At 37.2% G+C, this 17,835-nt stretch overlaps 1 protein-coding gene across 9 annotated transcripts in view; it reads right to left on the minus strand.

Annotated features, from left to right (window-relative positions):
• The window catches only part of PDE4D (phosphodiesterase 4D), a 1,626,844-nt gene that overhangs the window by 818,805 nt on the left and 790,204 nt on the right, over positions 1-17,835 (minus strand). Inside the window, exon 1 of one of the 9 annotated variants that reach the window (XM_033179636.1) lies at positions 5,385-6,755. The exons of the other annotated variants lie outside the window; for them this stretch is intronic. Coding sequence (XP_033035527.1) covers positions 5,385-5,647 — 263 coding nt within the window. The 5' untranslated portion in view covers positions 5,648-6,755. Of the gene's footprint in view, positions 1-5,384; positions 6,756-17,835 lie in introns of those variants that run through there. 9 annotated transcript variants of the gene reach the window in all.

The raw sequence follows: 17,835 nt of genomic DNA on the forward strand, positions 1-17,835 counted from the left end.
CACATATATATGAAGTTAAAAGATAATGACACTCAAGGAAGAACACACTGACTTCAGGATCCTCTGGGAAGGAAGAAGAATAGGATGGGTGATAGCTTTAGACGGTATCTGTAACATTTTATTCTTAAAAAAAATAAAAGAACTGATGCAAATGATAAAATTTTGGCATTTTAAAAATCTGGGTCGTGGATATATAGATGTGCATTATAAAAATATGAAAAAATTATAACAAGTGATTATAATACAAGTTACTTTTTAAAAGAATATGTGAAGATACAGGTTTTATGATTTAAATATGGCTAAACAGCAACTTTTAAGTTCCCAAAGACTGAAAACCAGCATTTCTATCTTGTTCTTCTAAAACTTTATTTAGGTCTAACCCCCCAAAACTGTTCTTAAAATTAAATGAGGAGAAAAGCCTGAAGAATATGAGGAACTTCCTGATTTCAATTTTCCTGAAACAAACTAGTACTGGAAGTTAAGTTTTCTTCACCAGAGATTCCACTGACTTTGTAGTTCCTGCTGATGACAGAGGGACTCCCCTACCAGATGAAGTCTGAGTCATGTCTATAATCACTAGAACTACAAAGTATTATATATTAAGTAAAAGCAGTCAAACAGATTAGTGAAAAGCAGAGACACAAGAGAGTTCTAATCCTAACAGATAGTGCCAGACCAAAACCAGTGCTCAACACATACTAGCTAGTGATAAAACTATTACTAATAAGCATTAAGAGTATCAGAGACAAGAGGTGTAACAGAAATCTGTTCCTTGAAAGAAGGAACAGATTACTTCCAGTTGGGAGAACTGCAGGAACCTTTTTGGAAAAGCGGGAATTTGAAAGATGTACTTTTGCAGTGGGCAGAGAAGAGGCACCAACCCCCACAGTTCTGCCTCAGCAGTATCTCTCCTTTCTGCCTTCTCCTTTCCTACAGTAATAAAAGTGACATACACTCATTTCTTTCAACTCTTGTCTCTTCACATATATTCCCTTCACTTCACTCCAATTCATCCAGAAATGACTGACAGAAATTTAAACATGATCCTAAAGGTTTATGCAGACCAAGCCTGGAACAATGGGCAGAGAGTGCATAATTAAAAAAAAAATACTAACTTCTAATGACATCCACTATGGGTCCAGCCCTGTGCAACCACTTTAATTTATACATAATTGCATTTAATTAAACCACAACCCCCAATAGATACTATCCCCAGAAAACTGAGTAGCAGGTAAACTGAAGCACACATTAAGTAACTGGACCAAAGTCACACAATTACTAAATGCAAAGTAAGAATTTAAGTTTAGTCTCTTTTCTAACTGCTTTCATGCTCTCTGAGTGACACAACACCTAGAGTATTGTGTCAACTCAGTAGCTATTCTTTAAATGGATCATGAAAACGCAAGTGAAGTCTAGATAAAAACTACCAGGATTAATCTGGTAAATATAAATATAGCATATAGAAATGAAACAACAGGATGTTTACTTAGGAAAAGAGAAGTCCTTTTTTTTTTTGAGACAGAGTCTCACTGTCACCCAGGCTGCAGTGCAGTGGCATAATCATGGGTCACTGCAACCTCCGCCTCCTAAGTTCAAGTGATTCTCGTGCCTCAGACTCCTGTGGACCTGGGATTACAGGCACGCATCACCATGCCTGGCTAATTTTTTGTATTTTTAGTAGAGACGGAGTTTCACCATGTTGCCCAGGCTGGTCTCGAACTCCTGAGCTCAGGGACTCCACCCTCCTCAGCCTCCCAAAGTGCTAGGATTATAGGCATGAGCCACCATGCCTGGCCCAAGAGAAGTCTTTTTTAAATTTTTTTTGAGATGGAGTCTCGCGCTCTCTCCCAGTCTGGAGTGCAGTGCAGTGGAGTGATCTCGGCTCACTGCAAGCCCCCTCCTCTCAGGTTCACACCATTCTCCTGCCTCAGTCTCCCAAGTAGCTGGGAATACAGGCGCCTGCCACCACACCCAGCTAAGTTTTTGTATTTTTAGTAGAGATGGGGTTTCACCATGTTAGCCAGGATGGTCTCCATCTCCTGACCTCGTAATCCACCCGCCTTGGCCTCCCAAAGTGCTAAGATTACAGGCATGAGCCACCATGCCCGGCCGAGAAGTCTTTTTTAAGAGCATGAGAACACTAAAATACTGATTAATGAATTTGTTTAGCAGACATTTATTAAGCATCCACCATTGACCAGCCATCATGCCAAGCATAAGTATACTAAGATGAACGAACAGGGCCCTGGTTCTCTGGTGGGTTACTCCAAGCCACTTGCCTTAAGGGCTTCATAATGGAAGGGAGCAAAAATTCAAGCTGTAGGATTCCCAAAGCAGATCTTGGATCCATGGATGATAGTTACAGGGAAGAAGACCTCAACTGTTTAGAAGCAAGGTCTTTCCAATCAACAGCCTGTCAAACAACAGAAGTACTTCTGTATAATCTTCATCAAGGAGGTTTGACGAAAGGTTCAAGGACTTGTTATTACAGATGCTATTCTACAAATTCAAATATGGCATACAGGGTAAATCAGATAGCCCTTAACATACTATATAACCAAGATAGGTTAGCCATCAGCACTATTTTACCTTATGCCTTGGAACAGAGCTATGTTTCCCAGCCTCCTTTGCAGTTAGATGTGGCCATAGAACTGAGTTCTAGCTAGAAGAAAACGAGTATAAGTGACATGTGCACTTCTAGGCCTGCCTCATAAAAGCTCACACATGCCATCCTCTTTCATGGTCTTTCTCCTGATTCATCTGAGCCTGGCAACCTTGGGAATCACATGTTGCAAATAATGGAACCACAGGATGGTAGAATTCCAGGTCCCTGAGGCACCTAGTGGCTAGGGCAGGCTGCCTCTCCACAAAAAGCAGAAGCAAGAAATAAAAATTCACTGTGTCAATCCAATTAGATTTGGAGAATATTCTGTAGAACAACAGCAAGATTATCTTAGCTAAAACAGATGCCTTCCAATATTATTGATTTATTCTACCGTGGTATAAATTATTGGAAATCAACAAATGGTTCTTGCTCAACTTTCTAATAATTAGGTACAGAATAAACATGTTAGACTCAGTAGGCATTAAATGTATGCATAGCGAATGCAGGGGAATACCGGGAGCAGGAAACCAATACTGTGAGGCAGAACATTGTTGTAGCAACAAATTAGATACAAATATATTTATATTTATGTCAGAACAATTTGAAACATATTTTCAAAATTCTCCATAGTGCTTAGTACAAACTGTGAAAGCAAAAATGAGATTTTTTTGTCAAAAGATGCCTGTGGATATTATGAATGTCTTGGGGCTCATTCAACCAATATGGAAAACTTGAGATCCTCTTTCCAACTCCCTTGCCTGATGGTTTTAGTCCATGGGGGAAACTGCTTCCGAGTTACTGAAAATCGATACCATGATTTTTATTTCTGGTTTCCATTGCTCTCTTTATGCCTTTCTTACTGGGCTGTGACCTGATACACTAAAATGAAATATTGATAGAAATTGTACTCTTGAAGTTTTTCCAAACAGCACCAGAAAAGGAAGTGCCAGAAATGTCAGAAAAAAAGCCTATTTTCATGGGATTTCCTGCCTTCCTTACATCCCGACATGTCTAAATAGTTCAGATAACCTCCAGCTGAACTCTAGGTTGCTCCACTCAGACTGAAATCAAACAGCTGAGTTGAGGGCCACTCATTCAGCAATAGGTGCAATTTAGGAACTGCAGTGATAAAGCAGTGTAACCAAAAGGGACACTGGCCACGGAAATTCTGGTCCTGGCTCCGTAGGAACTCAAGCCAGCTCTCCTGCTCTGGCACCCGATGCCTGGCCTTGAGCCAACATTCTCCTTCAGTGCATCCCCCAGTGTTTATCCATGCCTTTCTTTAATTCACTGCTTGTTGCTCACAATTTTTTTCCAAAAAAATAAAAATAATAATAAAATCTTCCTCAAAGAGAATTCATCATTTCCCAATAATTTCTTTAAGACAGAAAAAGTCAATGTTTGTCTCACTCCTCTTATGGCCATTATATCTACCAAACTCAGAAATGCCATCTAAGTGTTAAAATCTTGGGGGACAATAAGAACACTTCCCAATCAGATATCCAGCTACCTAAAACCAAATTTTTGAGGTTGGACATGTCTTTGGGTGTGACATGCCATTTATTTCCTTTGTCATTGACTTTCATCTATAACATTAATGTATTCCTGAGCACGGTCTTGTCACTAGTTTAGATTTTAATTCCTTTTACTTTTTGCTGCTTTCCTCCTAAAAGCCTTGTTTCTACTTTTTTTTTTTTTTTTTTTCCTATTGCTAACGTACATACTCTTGGGTTGTTATGACAAAACTGTATAAAAAGTATTTAGTCATACAGTTTCTCAACTAACACTTTCTTTTTTGTTATGTCGTTTTCTTTATCATAATTTATACTCATCAAAATGTAGATGTAGTGCATAGAAACTACTACTACCTGAAACTATCTAAGTGTGTATCATAGACCCTGATTCTCGGACTCACTGATCAGAGCTTGGAATGGCCTCTGCTTAGGTAGAAACTCCAAATAAGCTCACACGATGGTCTGTTTTAATATTTGGGTTTTTCTTTTTTTTTTTTTTTTTTTCTTTTTCAAGAGCAGGAAAAGATCAAGAATCCTCCAGAAAAATACATGGAAGCATATGCATGAAACAAATTCACCCATTATAAAGAAGATAAAAATATTCACAAAGAAAATAAAAAGATTGGCAAAATATTCTAACAATCCAAATTTAAAGAACACAACAGTACTACCCAGTACCAGAAGGCAACTTTCTGCGTAGAATTCCTAATCCCTTTCTTCTTTCCTTTGGAAAGGCATGTTTAAGATTATAAATACTGTATATCAAAGTCAGGAGTGAGGAAGGGCTTTATGAAGACACACCATTACACATACACTATACGTGTCTCTGTTCAAGTGGGGATCATGCAGAAAAGAGAGCAAATTATGATTTTCCTCCCCTCATTTCTGGTCCTTTCTTTCCTCAGCTGTTGGGGAACCTGGTAGGGAAATTAGTTTAAGAAATCAAAGAAACGCCACCACATAAGTATGGGAGTAAAACTGCATTCGTATTTGACATCTGGCATCCAATTTTCTTGTAGGAACTTGCAATAGGAATTGAACTTTGAGAACCACCCACCTCAACCACTCCTAGTACCAGTCTCCAGGATTCTTGCCCTGACTTGGACATTTGTGGGATTTACGGTTAAGGGAGATTATTTGGCGAGAAATCCCAGGTGAGGAATGATGATGGTCCTCCCTCCCTACCCCCAAAATTAAAGGCGCGAGGAGCTGGAATCCCCGAAGGGAAACGGCCACCATTTCTGCGTGGTCTGCGCAAACCTTACCATGTATGTGCCACCGTGAAACGCCGCTGTTTGGGGATGTTGCTGCTGAGAAGCATTCTGCGCAGGAGCCTGGGGGAATTTCTCGGAGAGATCACTGGAGAGAGCTTGGGAGAAACCGATTTCCTCGCTGTCTTGGACTTCTCGTGCTGCAACAGGTTTTCTCGCAAGGATTTCACAAAGTCCTCGTTCAGCCACGGGTTTGGACAATGCGGATTATCCACTTCAGGTACTGTTAAAGTGTCCGGGCTTGTCTGCTGAGCCATTTTCCTGGTCAACTTTGTACAGTTGGCAAGAATCCAGGGCAACGTGGTTCCCTTGCTCACGGTCCGGGAAATGTCCAGGGAAGCAGGTCGGAGCCTGCTGCTGTTAGTGCATTCAGTCGCCTGCCTCAGTCTCTCTGTAGAGCTGGGGCTGGGTGCAGAGGAGGCGAGCGCACTCCTCCGCGGAAGCGTATTAAACGTCACCCCTCCTCTCCCAAGCCCCTGCCAAAGATCACTGACAAGCTCGCATAGCAAATGAACGTGGAGGGAAAGCACCGCGCTCGCACAGCTTTGTCCGAGCTACAAAGCAGCCTGTTAAACTATTGGAACTAATGCGCCGCAGCTGCTCGAGTGACTTCTGCTGCTTATGTACATAAAAAGTCCTGGGGGGAGGGCTTAACCATCAGATGCCTGCTGCTAGGTTGTTTGGCTCGTCTTTCCATTTGCTTATTCCTGAATCCAAAGGAAAGAAAAACTTTGAACTTGACCTTCCTCTCCCGCAGGGCTATTTATCTCCCTACAGTCCACGTTCATAAAAGAAAATTGCCAATCCTTTGTTTTTTTCTCTCTCTCTTTTTAATGAGGGAAGAATAAACAAGCACTAGCTACACAAGACGTGCTTCCCTGCTTACTAAGCTCAATCTGATGAACCACATAAAACAAATCCCATGAGAATAAAATTTGCTTTTTCTCCCTCTGTCTAGTTAGAACCCAAACAAAAGGTTTCAAAATACTACACATGGAACGCTTTACATGTTGCAGTTGTGTTCTACAACCTTATTAATTACGGCCCTTGCAAAGAACCAACACAATTTAAACCCACAAATGATATATGTTCTCTCTTTGCTTTTAAACTAATGCCCCTCCGGAAGGACAGATTGTCTTCATAAGAGTAGTTAAAAATGATTTTAAAGTTTCAATTACTATTTGTGATATATACAATTTTATGTATTCAACTATAAGAGGGTGGAATACATCTAGCTTTTCGTGATTTCCTTTACTGCCTTTTAATGTAAGATTTTTATGTGTGATGAATAGAGCTTCAACAAACTTACTCAGAGAGAGCTTAAAAGAAATTATTTTGCAATTGGAAAAAAAATAAAAATGTTGTAACAAGAAAGTATGAGGTAAAGCCTGTTAAATATCATTTATGTGGACACTAGAAGTGCAGACATTAAACAGCATTGGAAAGAAACTCAAACCTTTGCATAGGGAAGTTCCCAGTAGCTTAGTGATGCTACAGACCATGCGGGATTGAAATAGAATCACATTTCTCAGGGTCTAAGAATATTTCATGTTTTTTAAAAAACACAATAACTTAGGGAGCTACAAAATGCATCCAGAAAAAAAAAAAATGGAGACTAGAATGATTCTTTTTGTTTCCTATGATTACTATTAGGTCAATTTTTAAAAGTTTCTCCTGTCGCCCTGCCCCCTGGTTGCTCCACTGTAAGTTTCAATGAAATGTTTACAGAAAAACCTACTCTGAGGTTCTACTCACAGAAGCACAGGGTCAACCACTTGGTCCATCTTTCCCGTTAGTGTGCTCACAACAATTCAATGACACATGTGTGCTATGACTTCATCAAAAAACGTTAGACAAATATTTGAATTTGAAGAATCAGGGTATGATTATTCTTATTCTCATAATTTTTACCAATATAAAAGTTTTCATCACTTTGCGTTATTAAGTGGCAAAATATGTGTGTGCGTATGTGTGTGTATTATCTATATATATACTATATTTCTATAAAGTGGGCTGAGGGACTGACAATGGCCTTAGAAGTTGTGCAAAACAGGTGTGCAATGCTTGCCCTCAAGGAGCTTGTAACTTAACGGAAACGATTGGATAATACTTAGAAAAAGATACCAGAACAACTGGAAAGTGAAATAACCAGATATAGAAAAGTACAATGAACATGAAATGCGTATGTGATGAGGAACCTCTGGGTAAAGTAAAGCTCAAGAAGGGAAGGTTCAGAAATTGATGGAAAGAAAGAAAAGAAAAAAAGTGCACTTTAGGAGGAAAAACTAGAACGTACAAGCACAATTAAAAATGCATTTGTGCATGTTTTTGTTTTGTGGAAAACAAAACAACAACAACAAAATTAAAGGCTCAACAGTCTGTAGATACAAAGCCTGTTCAGGTTCAAAGAAATAAAAAATTCAGTTGATAGGATAAGTGAGAAAAACTTATATGTATTAAACTGAAATGGCAAAAAAAAAAAAAAAAAAGTTTTAGAAAACATCTCCAGTTTCTGAAGACTCAGTTCCATTCAACAAACACTTATGGGCATTTATTTTTTGCCAGGTACTATTATGGGTGTTCTAGGGTATTTAAAGATTAGCTTGGCCAGGTGTGGTAGCTCACACCTGTAATCCCATCACTTTAGGAGGTCAAGGCAGGAAGATCACTTGAGCTCAGGAATTCAAGAGTAGCCTGGGTAACATAGCGAGACCCCATCTCTATAAAACATTAAAAAATAGCTGAGTGTGGTGGCATGCGTCTGTAGGCCCAGCGCTACTCAGAAGGCTGAGGTGGGAGCATTGCTTGAGCCTGGGAAGTTGAGGCAGCAGTGAGCCATGATCATGCCAGTGCACTCAAGATTGGGTGACAGAGTGAGACCCAGCCTCTAAATAAATAAATAAATAGATAAGCTTGATACTATATCTCTATATCTGCCCTCGGGGAGCTTATAGTCTAATAGGATAAATGACAAGTGCAAAATGATTGACATGGAAACGTGTAGCCCAAGTATCCAGATGAGATCCTGGAGGCTGGAGATATTTAAATATCTGGCTCTAAGTAGAGAAAAGTGACTCTAGTGACCGAGTAAAGGAAGAGATGATTCTAAGAATGATATGGTCAATAATTGGGAAATTCATTGAGTTCAAGGGATTCTGGGTTCTAGTTCTCACTTTCAGCGACCTTGTAGAAAAACTTAGGAAGAGTAAACTACTTACATGCTGATCTTCTCATAAATAGTATGCCATGTAGAATGTTCAGAGAGTTTGGGCACTTTGTTAATGATCACAATTAAGCTAAATAGTAGATATAACAATATTCTATTCAAAATGCACTGATTATTATGGTTAAACATGGACAAAAGCATTCTACAGATCTTCCATTGCTTTGGTGTATGTTAAAGGATTTCAGCGTATTTGGTTGGTGCAAAAGTAATTATGGTTTTTGCCATTAAAAGTAATGAAGGAGGATTGGGAGTTTCTTTACAGGTCCCCATATCCATTACTGTTATTGATTCAATTTTCTAACACTTCCCATTACCCTCCTGAATCTGCCAAATGATATATGATATGCATTCTGCTTTTTAAAAATACAAAATTAATTTTATTTTAAGAATTCTTGGCCAGTCCTTGAAATAACTTGAAAAAGCCTGCAGTGTTTCAAAGTCATGCTTGAAAATTGCTGCCTTAGGAAACACAAATTGTAAGGTTCCGAAGATAACCAAAGGTGGGTGAGGTTTGGACAGACTGGAAACTTTTTCTTATGTTAAGGCAGAGGGTCAGAGGGCTTTCTTCCAACAGGAGCACTCCACAGCTTGGGTTTTTCACAAAATCTCTTTAAAATGAGCTGCCAGGAACTTGCCTGAAAAACACTGTACTGTAAGTGACAGCCAAATAAGGCCTCAGGTTTTAACAATTGGAAATTTGAAAGTGGGTGAAATGTTTTGATAAAGTCACCCACGCCTAGAAAAACAGATAACATCTCTTAACTTCATAAAAGTTTTCCTAGACATCTCTTTGTGGATTTTCAATTTGTGTTTTTTTGTTTTTTTTTTTTTTCTTCTGGAATCCTTGAAAATGTTTTGTCTCATTAATCATTTGTAAGTGGTAACAAAGAAGATGAGATTTGCACAGGTTCTGAGACAGAAAGTGTGCTTTTGTCTAGGTAAGAATAAGCAAGGCTGGATTTCCCACAATGGAAAGGGAGCAATGACATGGCTCATTCAAAAGAATGGAAGAAATGATTTATACTCAGCTATGGAAACATTGTATGCTTCTCCAAACCGTGTTCTAATTCGATAAAGAAGGGTTAAAAGGAGATTGCTTTCAAATTGCCCATAGGATATGGTCCATGGAAATGACCTTATAGTGGGAGAGGTTATAGTGTCTACTGGATAAAAAGGTATGGGTTAATTTTAGAAATGAAAGGTTTATTTTGAATCCCAGAAGTACTGCTTACTAGTTGTGTTACTCTACTTTTCAGTGGCTCAGTTCCAGATCTGTGAAATAGGACAATAATAATGAGGATGATAATGATAGTAGCTATTGCATAAGAATGCTACAAGGATTAAATGTGTTAATCCCCATGATATAAAGTGTTCAGGAGAGTGCCTGGTACAGAATAACCACCCAGTAAAAAAAATCTACCACTATGTCATACAAGGAACTTATAGAAATTCACACTTAGTAGATATCAATTATGTACCAGGAACTCTGCATTTTATTTCCCTTAATCCTTGAAATCACACTTAGGGTGTTGTTTTTGCACTGTGATTTTAGAGACGAGGGCATAAGAAGGTTAAATAACTTGCCAAAGGTCATGGAGTTTACCAATGGCATAAATGGGATTTAAATCTATGTCTATGAGGTGTCAGAGCTTCTATTTTGACTACATTATACAAACCCAAAAGGAAAGCAGGTCTAGTATTTAAAATTGATTATGGTTATTTCTATGGAAAACAGTAGATACTTGAGTCCCCTGAGTTCTTGATCTAGTTAACACTAAATTTTGCCCTTGGCTACTTTCAGAATATATACCGTGTCGACCTGTAAAGCCTGCCAAGTCATGAAGTTCTTTCCGAGGCATGGTATTCAAGTAAGGGCAGCTGAAGGTGGAATTCCTGAGATGTTTTTTGTTTTTATGTTTTTTTCTCATCTATGTACCTGTCCTTTTTTGATATGAAGAAATTTTAATCAAACTCCATGATAGTTTTCCACTTAGCCACAAAATATATTCTAAAATTATTCCATCTTAATTTTTTATCATATTTTCATTATACATTTTGATGATAAAATTATATCATCCCCTTATCTAAAAGTACATCTGAACTGTAGAACATGGTTTTTCAAATTATCATCATAATGATCATTATCATCATCACTGATATTTTATTAGGTACTGGGCTAGTAGGCAGAGATTTCCAAAAAAGTAAAATATCTACTTTAGAAGGGAATATAAACAAAACTCTCCCAACAAAGAAAACAAATACTAAGAAGAAAAATAATAATAGAAACAATTGGTGCCTCCTGGGTTAAAAGTAGTGACCAATAATTTATCTAGACAGAGAATAACTCAAAAACAAGGCAGAGCTTGAATTAAGTCTTGAAAGAAGGTATATATGGAAGACTAATGATAGGTTTGGAAAGATCGGCAGTTTAGAAGAGTTAAGATGCTTGGATTTTTAGACTTTTTTAGTAAAGTCTAAACTAGTAAAATTTACATGGTAGGTGGATAAACAATATATACAGAGATTTAAATACGTTTAACCTGGTTTCAATATGTTCTATAATTTGCAAGAGGAGGATTCTAAAGATCTTATTTCAATATTTCCTATTCAATATGAATTTGTGTAGAAATGGAAAGAAAGTGAGTAATAAAGCAAGAATTAGAAGGATTTGTTTATTGGCTGTATATAAGCTTGTAAGTCAATAGAGAAGTCAAAAATTGATCGGATATTTCTTACACATTCCACCCAATTAAACATCAAAAGCCAGTAAACAGTTTTTTAAGAGTATCTAAATTTCATTGAACAAAACAGCTATATATCTTGATTTACATGAGAGGTTTATTTTGAGCATATGATGTGCTCTTCTAAGATCAATTCATTTTAATAAAAGGATCAAATCTAGTTACATGGGTTTTTTTCCTAGATTAAAACTAATGTTAGAGTGATCTCTGCTGAAATAGTAAGTCATTATTTCACTTGAAAGAAAAGTTAACATTTTATAGGACACAACTTACAATAGCAATTTTTTTTCTTTTTTCTTTTTTTTTTTCTTTTTTTGAGACAGAGTCTGGCTTTGTTGTCTAGGTTGTAGTGCAGTGGTGCAATCTCAGCTCACTGCAACCTCCACCTTCTGGGTTCAAGCGATTCTCCTGCCTCAGCCTCTCAAGTAGCGAGTAGCTAGGATTACAGGCATCCACCACCACGCCAGGCTAATTTTCATGTTTTTAGTAGAGACAGGGTTTCACCACATTGGCCAGGCCTGTTTAAACTCCTGACCTCAACTGATCCTCCTGCCTTGGCCTCCCAAAGTGCTGGAATTACAGGTGTGAGCCACTGTGCCTCGCTTATACCAGCAATTTTAACACAGCATGTTTATTGTATTTCGGAGAAAAGTTGCAATACAACTTAGGTAAGAACCTTCCCTTTCCTCGTGATATGGTCATGCTAAAAATTCTAATAATGAACGGAAATTACTTCTAATTATTTTGCTAAAAGGAAACCCCAGAATTCCTGCTCTAAATATTACTCTAACTTCAAAAAAGAAAATAAGTTTTGATGGCCACTAAATGTTTAACATATTATAATACCCTATATTTCTGGGTTTTATTTCAGTGGGAGGAATAACCAAGCATTTTGTCTACAACTTGTCAACAACAACAAAAAATCCCACATCTCACCATATCTGTACTAGATCATCCCTTAGCCTATCAAATTATTGAGAAAAAAATCACTAGATGTAAGTGCAAAACACTAGTGCACTAAGCATAAGCACTTTGCATTATTATGTGATTTGATCATTACAATCCTTCTAACAAGGTAGTTACTATTATCCACATTTTAAATTTGAGAAAACTGACATACAAAAAACAATTAAATAACTTCCTCAAAGTCATCCACACCAAATGATCTCTAATCCTCAAGGTCATAACCAAAAGATTTCCAAAATCCCCAAAATTGTTCATTGTATTACAAACATCAGACATTTAGTGCACAAAAGATCTTGGGTGGAACTTCAGAGTCCTTGTGCATGATGAAAGTTGACAAGAAGAAACAAATGTGTGTTGTCTTTGTCCACGTAACAGACACAAAAAGGAACAAAATCCAACATGTATCCTAAATTCAGAGGAATATAACACAATAGTGATCTATTCAAAACTCACCACCAAGGAACACATTTCCTTATCTTTCTCTTTCATTCGCTGTACCCACCCCCGACCGGCCCCCAAGAAAGGATTTTTTTAGAGTCTTTCTCAAATTAGTATAATATAACTGGATCACTTCCCTCTGATCCCCATACATAACATCTGTTTCAGTCATTCTGTTTTTTGAATATGGTTTCTATGAGACAGTGTATTTTACTGAACATGTCTATAATTCACAGAATTTTAATTATAGTTGGACATTTTTTCTAAAGTTAAACATATCTAAACAATGATTTCTCATGAGCAAATCATATTTTCAGAAATAACATTTTTCTTTTTTTTTATTTTTTTTATTATTTTTTTATTTTTTATTATACTTTAAGTTCTAGGGTACATGTGCATAACGTTTATATCATGTATAACTCCCCAATGCAATCCCTCCCTCCTCCCCCCTCCCCATGATAGGCCCCAGTGTGTGATGTTCCCCTTCCCGAGTCCAAAGAAATAACATTTTTCATACCTAACTATAAGGAATCTTCTGAAACCTAGATGTTTCTGTGGGATGCTTTACAGAAGGCATTATAGAAACCAGAGTTGTATTCCCCCATTTTGTAATAAGTTAGTGAAGTCACCTTGAACAAGTTCATTAAACTTCTCTGGAACTCACTTTCCCAGTATAAAGTCATATAAGTTTACTAAGGTCTAATAACTTTAAAAAAATCTTATCCTAATTGAATTGGGAGTTTCAGTTGTCATTTAAGAAAAACAAATATCAAATGCATCCTGAGCCAATATAGTCTCTTCCATTTGCATGTGGTGTTATTATATACCACAAATGCTTTTAGAAGAAAAATGGAAAACAAGATATTCAATATTTAGGAAATTGAAGATGGAAAACAAAAGAGTGCTGCAATAAATAGGTGCCTTGCTGATAGTTTTATGGCTCTGAAACTTGGGAAACTTTCTTCCCTAACTAGGTAAAAAATGTGTTGATATCTGAGTCACAGTTTGGGAGACAGAGTGGGAGAGCAATGCCTAAGTTAATTTAGTATTTGAAATCAAAACATTGTTTTACTTCTAAAATAGTGAAACTACACAGATAGGTACATTCACTGTTATATAATAATTCAGATTTTCTAAAACATCAGGGCTTAAGTTACCTTTAAGACAATTCCAGAGGAACCTCTCCACTCACATTTCACAAAGCATATCTCACCAAATATGAGTTTTGCCTAATTTTAATGAATGTTTCATGAGGAAAAAAAAAAAAAGCATTTTGTGATTTAAAAAATATACGGAGCTGGGTTGAATACAACTAAACGGGTTTCTTCAGAGTAAGATCTCTCCGTCTTTTAACATGTTAATGTGATTTGTGAATGCAGACTTGCCTGGCTCAAAATCCACCTGCATCCTCCAGCATATCCAGAGATTAATGTTTCCAGGAACCCTTAACTCGACTTTCCACAAACATCTTTTGAACATAGCTGATAGATAATGCAAACCTTCCTGATTTTCTGGTGTGCGTTCTTTTTTCCTTTTGTTGAACTGCAGCCAAACGGAATGCTTCCAGCAGAATGATAACTTAGTTCAGGTATTGGCTGCCCTGGTAATAGCCTCCATTAGAATCAGGTTATTGTTATGGTCCTGCTCTCAGGCTAATTTCACCCTCCTCTGCAATTGGTGTATCTCCAAATGTAAAAGACATAACCATAGCAAAGGCTATGAGAGGGATGGGACCATGAATCTAAATGACAGCATTTTGGACAGCAGCCTGTTGGGAGGCTGTGGACAAACTAACGGGACAGAAAAATATTGGACTAGATGGCACTGTTGGTGAGAAGATGCATAAAGGCAACTGAAGGCCAGACAGATGCTCTTCAAACCCTGATGGACCTACAAATCACCTGGAGACTATGCTAACATAAAGATTCTGATTCAGTACATCTGGGGTGAGGCTCGAGATCCTGAATTTCCAAAGCTCCCATGGGATGCTATTGCCGGTCCATAGATTGCTCCATGTGTATCTTGGCCTTAGAGTATGTAGGGATTGATGGCTAATGAATACAGCAAAAGAAGGCAATTAACTTGGACACAGGTGATCCTATTTCTTTATATTCAGGCATTTGTGTAATGTTTAAATTCACTGCTGATATTTTAATAAGTCATACAATTTCTAAAATAACTTTAATTATATAACAATATTACATAACAAAATCATAAACTGTTTTTTTCAAAAGAGCATATACCCTCTAAAAGATTCCATTCTAGAAGCAGACTTTGCTATATTAAATCCAAACTTTTAAGATGAGACAAAAAAGACTTGGAAGTTGAAATAAACTCTTTTGCAAGTGTGGTGAATATCTATGTCTGTTTATAAATTATAAATTAAAAGTAATAATTACATAATTGAAAGGTAAACTTTAAGACTTATAGACTGTTTCTTGAATGTAATTTATTTAATCATTCTACAAGCATTTAATAAGACATTCTATGTGTTAGGTTCTGTGGGTCTAGTGAAGGCATGGTCTTTGTGTATCTAGGGATACAAGATTCATTCTTTGCTACACTCACAGTCTCCTGGGACTTTCAGTCTAGTCTACTGTGCAGTATGAAACATGAAAAGGACATTTACCATCAAGATTCACTACCACACTATTGACCTATTATCTAAAGAATTAAGAAAGTATGCATCCGCCAACTCAATACAACTAGCCTTATAGTCAATCTATGGATCACTGTAAAAGCAGGTATATGCTTTTCTTTCTGGGGCTTCCCAAGAAGTTATTCTGACCTGGAAGTGCTCAAATGGTTGCTAAATTATGAATATCAATTTGAATTTCTTTCTGAGATTATTGTTTTAAGCTCTAGTAAAATACAAATGAAGGTTACACAAATATTATAAAGGTATATATTCTACTTAGGCTAATAACCACCATTTATATTCTGTAATTATATAAACATTGCATAAGCCAACTAGTAATTATTTAATCAGTTATAAGGGAAATCAACCTACAACAAAGAAATCCTCTTGATATACCCCTGGTGAAAACAATTCAGTCTAAACAGCAGTTGCCTCATGATTCTTGTACTTTAAATGCTGGGAATATAGTAAGTGTTCAATAGACACTCGACATGGGTAGAAAAGGAACGAGGAAATGATTTTGCACTGTTTGTTTTACTATTTTTATTATTTTAGATAGTTAACAGGCTAAAAAGATAGGGTGTTCAAATCAATTTACACTGATCTATCTACTAAAATTCTACATTGTTTTAGAAATCCTTTGGCTAGGCCAGTGCAGTGTCTCACGCTTGTAATCCCAGCACTTTGGGAGGCCAAGTTGGGCGAATGACCTGAGGTCAGGAATTTGAGACCAGACTGGCCAACATGACGAAACCCCGTTTCTATTACAAATACAAAAATTAGCTGGGCGTGGTGGCACATGCTGTAATCCCAGCTACTTGGGAGGCTGAGGCATGAGAATCTCTTGGACCCAGGAAGCGGAGGTTGCAGTGAGCCAAGATTACACCGCTGCACTCCAGCCTGGGCAACAGAGCAAGACTCTGTCTCAGAAAAAAAAAAAAAAATCCTGTTGCTAGGCATGTTTTTCATTTTAACAATGTATTTGTTTTAAATTAGCTAGATAATATATGATATGTTCTCATTGTAAAAATGTTAAAAGTTCTGCAGAACTCTAAAGTTTCTGTAGACCACCATCCCCAAACTCAACCTTCCCCCAGGTAACTCTGTTATCAGTTGTGTTTATTCTTCTAGATCTCCACTCTCCGTCACAGTGGCCACCATCCAAATGTTGCTATTAGGAATTGAAATGAGATTCATAGAATTGAGAAATGAAATTTTTATTTTTATTTGTTTTATTTATTTAAATTTAAATAGCATCATGTGGCTAGTGGCTACTGTAGTGGACAATAAATTCTAGACCTCTGTGATATCATAAATAATTTTATGCCTATAGGATCATATATTACTGTTTTCTGAGGCTTCTTAAAAACATAGTATTATGTTTAATGATCAATCAGCAATTTATTTTTTCACTCAACAAAGATCTCTCTTGCTATTTTTAACTGACGCACAGTATTCAATAGTATGGTTATTTCATTCTTCATTTAGCCATATCCCTACTGGAGGGCATTCAGGTTTCCAGCTGTTGACTATTACAAAGAACACTCTGGCAAAACTCATTGGGAATACATGCCAAGTATTTTTTTTAATAATAGATACTTAGAAGTAGGATTGTTAGGTGATAAGATAGCAGCAATTTTAAATTTTAATAGAAACCGGCAAATTGTTCTCCAAAGTAGATTATTCAATTTACACTCCCACCAACAGTCTTTGAGATCCCACGTTTTTTCCTCAAACAGCCTTATGTTGCCATCAATTTCCCTGTACTAGTTGTCAATGCCTTTTTTCCCTCGAGAATACTTTCTATTTCTTAAGCAGAAGAAATTAAGAAGAGCATCAGTGAGCCAGGTGCGGTGGCTCACGCCTGTAATCCCAGCACTCTGAGAGGCCAAGGCTGGTGGATCACCTGAGGTGAGGAGTTCAAGACCAGTCTGGCCAATATGGTGAAACCCCGTCTCTACTAAAAATATTTAAAAATTAGCTGGGCGTGGTGGCAGGCACCAGTAATCCTAGCTACTCAGGAGGCTAAGGCAGGAGAATTGCTTGAACCCAGGAGGCAGAGATCTCACCACTGCACTCCAGCCTGGAAGACAGAGCAACACTACATAGCAAAAAAAAAAAAAAAAAAAAAAAAAAAAAAAAGCATCAGTGGCTACCATTAAAATTTATAGAAGTGGGAAGATGTATTTCACATTGCTTCTGAGTCAATGTTCAATTTTAGCTCTCTAAAAATTTTAATTGATCAAGCATTTCCCAGGAGTCTCTATAATATGATAATGCCTATACATTATAGAAGGCTTTTGAGAAGGAAAAAGCATTAACTTTCTTTTTCGGTAATGTTCTGGCACTACTCAGTAAAATATGTTTTAAATTGCTTTTCCTATAATAAAGATAGATTGTGCTAAGCATGTATTCTTCATGCCTAGTCACTCTTTT

The sequence above is a fragment of the Trachypithecus francoisi genome, unplaced genomic scaffold (genome assembly GCF_009764315.1).
Source record: "Trachypithecus francoisi isolate TF-2019V2 unplaced genomic scaffold, Tfra_2.0 Lachesis_group2, whole genome shotgun sequence".
Lineage (NCBI taxonomy): Eukaryota > Metazoa > Chordata > Mammalia > Primates > Cercopithecidae > Trachypithecus > Trachypithecus francoisi.